The sequence below is a fragment of the Dendropsophus ebraccatus genome, chromosome 7, assembly GCF_027789765.1.
Source record: "Dendropsophus ebraccatus isolate aDenEbr1 chromosome 7, aDenEbr1.pat, whole genome shotgun sequence".
NCBI classification, from domain to species: Eukaryota; Metazoa; Chordata; class Amphibia; order Anura; family Hylidae; genus Dendropsophus; species Dendropsophus ebraccatus.
This window is the reverse complement of record NC_091460.1, coordinates 141,833,757-141,841,133: the sequence shown is the minus strand read 5'-3', so window position 1 is coordinate 141,841,133 and position 7,377 is coordinate 141,833,757. Positions and strand designations below refer to the sequence as shown.

Sequence of the window (7,377 nt, the reverse complement as noted above, 5' to 3'; positions counted from 1 at the left end):
GTTTTTGTAGTGCTGGATAACCCCTTTAAGTCTGTGTGCAGTCCTAGATGGAAAAAAAGAAAGCAGATCTTCAGATTTAGCAGTAGACCATTGTGAAGGTAAGGATACACGTATGAGGTAAACCTCAAAGCAGTACGATTGTGCTAGTCTTTGCAAAGCTTGAATTCTTGGGTCTTAGCGGTCACAGTCCAGACAATGTGCAGCGGTTCACTCAAGTCTTGTTTCAAGAATCAGTTCAGCTTGTCTGGCTACATAAGAGGAAGGAAATGACCTTACTCGACTCCACTCACTCACTATTACTCACGGTGACTTCATTGGGCATTGCTTCAGATATGTAACCAGCTGCAACATCAGACCTGCCCTGGCAGCAGCAACTCTGTCACAGGCACATGGATAAACCTGCTATGTGCCAGGTCTGAAACCAGCAAGGCACTACCAGCTTACTGGGCGCACAGCTTCTGTCCAACATGGGAAACAAGGTGGGAAAAAAAAATGACAAAAATAAAACTGAGGGAACAGTTAAATGCAGTATATGTGATTGGAACAGTAAAGCACACAGACATTGTACACTTTTCAGAGTTAAAATCGCACTTGCCAAAAAACGTTATGTTTTAGGAACGGAAAAAAAAAAAGTTTCTGAAAAGTTCACGCTACAATAATGGTTACAATGAGGCTTAATGCAAGACCCCTTAATAGCTCATGCCTTGGGCTTGACCTCCATAAACCATGCATCCTCCTGGTGGCCGTGTAACCAAGCCAGACCTGGGCGGCGTCTATGGAACTTTCCACATTTTTAGTTTCATAAAACAGAAATCTAGCAGCCACATGGAAAGGAGGTCTTGGCTCCAGAATTTAGCTCCACTGTATTCTCCGGTGGTTGACTCAAAACCAGCGGCTTGTGACTCTTGAGCTTGTGCGCCAGTGTCATGAATATAGCCTCAACGTGGTCATTGGTATTCTTGGCAGAGGTTTCAAACATTGGCATGCTGTGTAAATCGGCAAACTTTTGAGCTAAGTCAGTGGGTACTTGAACGGAGTCTTTTAGATCGCACTTATTGCCAACCAGAATTCGGGGTACATCATTGGTAAGTAAATGCCGCTTGCACTCTTCTATCCAGGCTGGCAGGCTCTGGAAACTCGCCATGTTGGTAATGTCGTACACAAAAACCACAGCATGTACGTTCCTATAGTAATGTTGGACCATGCTTTTACGAAAGCGTTCTTGTCCGGCCGTGTCCCACAACTGAATCTGAAAAAAAAAAAAAAGATGATGAAATGTCTTACAATGAACGGAATTTGCATTGCATGCGGCACAGGCTGCTTGGTGCACTGGAAGCAGGCCTAGCACCCCTGTTTCACCGGTATCTGGGGGCGCTGGCCCCACCAGTGCACCAAGAAGCCCCAATTGCCGATCAAGAAACCAACGCAGATGGCGAGAATTGGGGCTGCAGTTTGAAAAATGGACGGCACCAGTGGGATCTCTGCGCCAGTGCCGACCAGCTGCTGTATGTCCTGCAGGAAGTGGTGTATTCTTTCCAGTCCAGAGAGCAGGAGAGGTTTTCTATGGGGATTTGCTGCTTCAAGAGAAGGGGGGGGGGGGGGGCAAACTACATCACTGAGTTAGGAAAGTTTTGTACTCGTCCATTTACATAAATTGGTCCCAATAGAACCAGGTTTGAAAAAAACACAGCAACACTCTTATCCAATTAAGATGAAAGCAATAACACGCAGACAATCCTTTTATTTTCCAATGCTTGACCTGTCTGTAAGACCCAGGGTCATGTTTAAATGGACTGATGGCTACAATGAACGTTCCACATAGATCAGCACAGAATACACCACGCTGGTTTTTATGGTAGTAATGTGTACACATTTTCAAGCCCGCGTCAAGAGACCAGGAAGCGGCCGGGCAGCGCGGACCGGACACGTTGCTGGAAGCAGGGAGGTAAGGGGACGTCATTGCCCTCATCCACCTCCCCGGCCATAGGCAAAAAAACCCTCCAGCTCGGAGTACCCCTTTAAATGGCCACATGAATAATACAGAGATTGTTTGTGGGAAACTGAGGGAGGGGCTGCCCGAAAGATCTTTAGATCGTCCAGAGTCTGCTGACATTGCTCCTATGACAAGGAGTGACGGCCAGCAGACCGTCACTAGTGAGATTGTTTTCTTTGAACATGTTGAAAGACAATGGTGAGCCGCCATTGTGCATGTCAGCTGATCGTTGCCCTTTAACATTACCTATTACCCCAAGTGATTATCCGCCATAATGGCAGATATTTGGCCAATAATCGCTTGGTGTAATAGAGCCTTCAGTTTCTGCTCTCATCATTCATCCACGCACACTTCATTTGAGGTCATTACCTTTATTCTTTCTCCATCTATTTCTACACACCTCTCCCTAAAGTCCACACCGATGGTGGCCTCCGTCCGTTCGGGGAAATAGCTGGTGCAGAAGCGGTAGGTCAGGCACGTCTTTCCCACATTGGAATCGCCAATCACAATGATTTTGAAAATCCTTGCCCGGGTGGATCCATAGGAGCAGGTGCTGCTGATACTCGCTTCCAAGGATGACTCCAGTCCTCTGTCTCCACCCGCGGCTGAAGACATAATTACCCACAAGCAAACGCTGAAAAAGAAGGGGATGAGACTGGAAGTCAGAACTCAGCCGAGGCGGATAAGGATATAGAATCAATAGGTGAGAAGTAACAACTGCTGGAGATTGTAAGTGATATATAAGGAAAGCGGAGACCAGGATGGCTGGATCATTAGAGAACATGATCATGTATACTGGGTATTACTGCCACAAACAGAATCCTAATAGATGTAAAATGCTTTAGCCACCAGTAAATTACATATAAAGGCCGTATAACTGCGTGACTGAAGTTTCCATAAAGATCTGAGTCACACCATTGTGCAAGTTCAGGCTTCTGCTATTGGAGGACACCAAATGTGTAAAGGTCACATATTCATTCCACCAAAAGACATTACTTGTGCCTGTATCAGTCTCTGTAGCCTCCAATCTAAGGGACCTATTACAGGGGCCGACTATGGCCCAATTATTTTAGTAAACAAGCGCTCATTTACTGGACCTAGTAGACTGCCCGATAATTGGGCGGCAAGGACTGCATGGACATCGTTAGCGATGTCCATGCAGCCCTTGCCCAAAGACCTGATACCTTACCTCTCCCTGTTCCCGGTCTTCTCTTCTGTGCTCTGCAGCTTCCCGATCCTGGTGGCTGCAGCGTCTGAGCCTCCCGTCAGCTGACAGGCCGCACAGCCAATCACAGGTTGCGGCGGTCCCGGACCGGGAAGCTGCGGAGCACAGGAGAGAAGACCAAGAGTGGGGAGAGGTAAGGTATCAGGTGTTTGGCAATCCTCAGCCGTTGGCTCTTACACGTTGCCCGGCGATTTTAAGTCTAAACCTAATCAAACGATCAGCCGATGATCGTTTCATCAGCAGACCGTTTTCTCTATTACACAGAGCGATAATCGGCCTGATTCAGCAGATTATCGCTCCATGCAATAGGTATATGCACACTGCTGAATTAAACGAGGAATTTTAAGTGGAGTCCGTGAGGCCTGGCAATTCTTTGGGTGGATCGCAGATTGCACTTGAGAAATCACAGCCCCCCCCCCAGTCCATGGACGTGGCCCCCAGGCCGCACAGCCCCCCCCCCCCCTTAGTCCATGGATGTGGCCCCCCAAGGCCCCACAGCTCCCCCAGTCCATGGATGTGGCCCCCCAAGGCCCCACAGCCCCCCCAGTCCATGGATGTGGCCCCCCAAGGCCCCACAGCCCCCCCAGTCCATGGATGTGGCCCCCCCTAGGCCGTACAGGCCCCCAGTCCATGGATGTGGCCCCCCCTAGGCCGTACAGGCCCCCAGTCCATGGATGTGGCCCCCCCTAGGCCGTACAGGCCCCCAGTCCATGGATGTGGCCCCCCCTAGGCCGTACAGGCCCCCAGTCCATGGATGTGGCCCCCCTAGGCCGTACAGGCCCCCAGTGCATGGATGTGGCCCCCCTAGGCCGTACAGGCCCCCAGTGCATGGATGTGGCCCCCCATGTTGTAGAGCCCCCAGTCCATTGATGTGGCCCCCATGTTGTACAGCCCCCAGTCCATTGATGTGGCCCCCATGTTGTACAGCCCCCAGTCCATGGATGTGGCCCCCATGTTGTACAGCCCCCAGTCCATGGATGTGGCCCCCATGTTGTACAGCCCCCAGTCCATTGATGTGGCCCCCATGTTGTACAGCCCCCAGTCCATTGATGTGGCCCCCATGTTGTACAGCCCCCAGTCCATGGCTATGAATGCTGATGCTGTTATCAGACACCAGTTGATGCCAGGAATACAGATGACATCATCCTCCTCACCATCCTCCTCCTCACCAGGGCTCAGGATGCAGTAACTATGGCAGCAGCTGCTGACACCGCACACTGCCCGGGGCTGAGGGGCAGTCACAGCTGGGGATGCGGCACGTCCACAGCCCGGGGCGCGCCCACTCACCTAGCGGGGCTTGTCCGTATCCGTCGAGGCCGGCACACCGGAGAGCCGCTCACCACGGGATGCAAGGAATGGCGGCGGCGGAGGCTGCACGGATCAGGTAGCCGGCGTTCCCCGTCTCTGGCCGCCCGCAGCTGCCGTCCCTGCCTCTAATGCTGAGCGCCCGGCTGCTCTGGCATTTAGTCGCCCCTCCTACCTAGTGTCGTCACCGCAGCTGCCTCCGCCCTGCCGGGAGCTGATAAACAAAGTCGCCATATTTGAATTGGGCAGAGATAAGGCGATTCGTGGTCTAATTGCCCGAAATAAAGATGGCCGCGATGAGTGTTACGTCATCAGCGTGCTACCAATGGGCGGGGCTGTGCGGTCTGTGACGAGTAGAGATGTCTGGGCTGGAGAGTGGGACGTGTGTAGTGTGTCTGACCTGTGAGGGTGGCACTGTGCCGTGTGTAGTGTGTCTGACCTGTGAGGGTGGCACTGTGCCATGTGTCTGACCTGTGAGGGTGGCACTGTGCTGTGTGTAGTGTGTCTGACCTGTGAGGGTGGCACTGTGCTGTGTGTAGGGTGTCTGACCTGTGAGGGTGGCACTGTGCTGTGTGTCTGACCTGTGAGGATGGCACTGTGCATTGTGTTGGACCTGTGAGGGTGGCACTGTGCCATGTGTAGTGTGTCTGACCTGTGAGGGTGGCACTGTGCTGTGTGTAGTGTGCCTGACCTGTGAGGGTGGCACTGTGCTGTGTGTAGTATGCCTGACCTGTGAGGGTGGCACTGTGCCGTGTGTCTGACCTGTGTGGGTGGCACTGTGCCGTGTGCCTGACCTGTGAGGGTGGCACTGTGCCATGTGTAGGGGGCCTGACCTGTGAGGGTGGCACTGTGCCATGTGTAGTGTGTCTGACCTGTGAGGGTGGCACTGTGGTTTGTGTTGTGTGCCTGACCTGTGAGGGTGGCACTGTGCCGTGTGGAGTGTGCCTGACCTGTGAGGGTGGCACTGTGCCGTGTGTCTGACCTGTGAGGGTGGCACTGTGCCGTGTGTAGGGTGCTTGACCTGTGAGGGTGGCACTGTGCCGTATGTAGGGTGCCTGACCTGTGAGATTGGCACTGTGCTGTGTGCCTGACCTGTGAGGGTGGCACTGTGCCGTGTGTAGTGTGCCTGACCTGTGAGGGTGGCACTGTGCCGTGTGTAGTGTGCCTGACCTGTGAGGGTGGCACTGTTCCGTGTGTAGTGTGTCTTACCTGTGAGGGTGGCACTGTGGTTTGTGTTGTGTGCCTGACCTGTGAGGGTGGCACTGTGCCATGTGTAGGGGGCCTGACCTGTGAGGGTGGCACTGTGCCGTGTGTAGTGTGCCTGACCTGTGAGGGTGGCACTGTGCCGTGTGGAGTGTGCCTGACCTGTGAGGGTGGCACTGTGCTGTGTGTAGTATGCCTGACCTGTGAGGGTGGCACTGTGCCGTGTGTCTGACCTGTGAGGGTGGCACTGTGCCGTGTGTAGGGTGCTTGACCTGTGAGGCTGGCACTGTGCATTGTGTTAGACCTGTGAGGGTGGCACTGTGCTGTGTGTAGTGTGCCTGACCTGTGAGGGTGGCACTGTGCTGTGTGTAGTATGCCTGACCTGTGAGGGTGGCACTGTGCCGTGTGTCTGACCTGTGAGGGTGGCACTGTGCCGTGTGCCTGACCTGTGAGGGTGGCACTGTGCCGTGTGTAGGGGGCCTGACCTGTGAGGGTGGCACTGTGCCATGTGTAGTGTGTCTGACCTGTGAGGGTGGCACTGTGCCGTGTGTAGTGTGCCTGACCTGTGAGGATGGCACTGTGCCATGTGCCTGACCTGTGAGGGTGGCACTGTGCCGTGTGTAGGGTGCCTGACCTGTGAGGGTGGCACTGTGCCGTTTGTAGGGAGCCTGACCTGTGAGGGTGGCACTGTGCCATGTGTAGTGTGTCTGACCTGTGAGGGTGGCACTGTGCCATGTGTCTGACCTGTGAGGGTGGCACTGTGCTGTGTGTAGTGTGCCTGACCTGTGAGGGTGGCACTGTGCTGTGTGTCTGACCTGTGAGGGTGGCACTGTGCCGTGTGTCTGACCTGTGAGGGTGGCACTGTGCCGTGTGCCTGACCTGTGAGGGTGGCACTGTGCCGTGTGCCTGACCTGTGAGGGTGGCACTGTGCCGTGTGTAGGGGGCCTGACCTGCGAGGGTGGCACTGTGCCATGTGTAGTGTGTCTGACCTGTGAGGGTGGCACTGTGGTTTGTGTTGTGTGCCTGACCTGTGACGGTGGCACTGTTCTGTGTGTAGTGTGCCTGACCTGTGAGGGTGGCACTGTGCCGTGTGTAGTGTGCCTGACCTGTGAGGGTGGCACTGTGCCGTGTGGAGTGTGCCTGACCTGTGAGGGTGGCACTGTGCAGAGTGGCACTGTGCCGTGTGTCTGACCTGTGAGGGTGGCACTGTGCCGTGTGTAGGGTGCCTGACCTGTGAGGGTGGCACTGTGCCTTGTGTAGTGTGCCTGACCTGTGAGGGTGGCACTGTGCCGTGTGGAGTGTGCCTGACCTGTGAGGGTGGCACTGCCGTGTGTAGTGTGCCTGACCTGTGAGGGTGGCACTGTGTCGTATGTAGGGTGCCTGACCTGTGAGATTGGCACTGTGCTGTGTGCCTGACCTGTGAGGGTGGCACTGTGCCGTGTGTAGTGTGCCTGACCTGTGAGGGTGGCACTGTGCCATGTGTAGGGGGCCTGACCTGTGAGGGTGGCACTGTGCCGTGTGCCTGACCTGTGAGGGTGGCACTGTGCCGTGTGTAGGGGGCCTGACCTGTGAGGGTGGCACTATGCCGTGTGTCTGACCTGTGAAGGTGGCACTGTGCCGTGTGTAGTGTGCCTGACCTGTGAGGGTGGCA

General features: G+C 54.5%; 1 protein-coding gene across 1 annotated transcript; it reads right to left on the bottom strand.

Annotated features, from left to right (window-relative positions):
• RAB33B (RAB33B, member RAS oncogene family) lies at window positions 1–4,733 on the bottom strand. The gene is made up of 3 exons (XM_069976837.1): window positions 4,506–4,733; window positions 2,363–2,627; window positions 1–1,249 (listed from the first exon to the last, which is right to left on the bottom strand). The coding sequence occupies exons 2-3, from the start codon at window positions 2,606–2,608 to the stop codon at window positions 815–817; spliced, it is 681 nt and encodes a 226-aa protein (XP_069832938.1). The 5' UTR covers window positions 2,609–2,627; window positions 4,506–4,733; the 3' UTR covers window positions 1–814.
• Between the last annotated feature and the right edge of the window lie 2,644 nt (window positions 4,734–7,377).

Coding starts and splice junctions, on each gene's coding strand:
- RAB33B (XM_069976837.1), bottom strand. CDS start 2,608: ATGTCTTCAGCCGCGGGTGGAGACAGAGGACTGGAGTCATCCTTGGAA. Junction 1,250..2,362: donor TAGATGGAGAAAGAATAAAG/GTAATGACCTCA, acceptor TTTTTTTTTCAG/ATTCAGTTGTGGGACACGGC.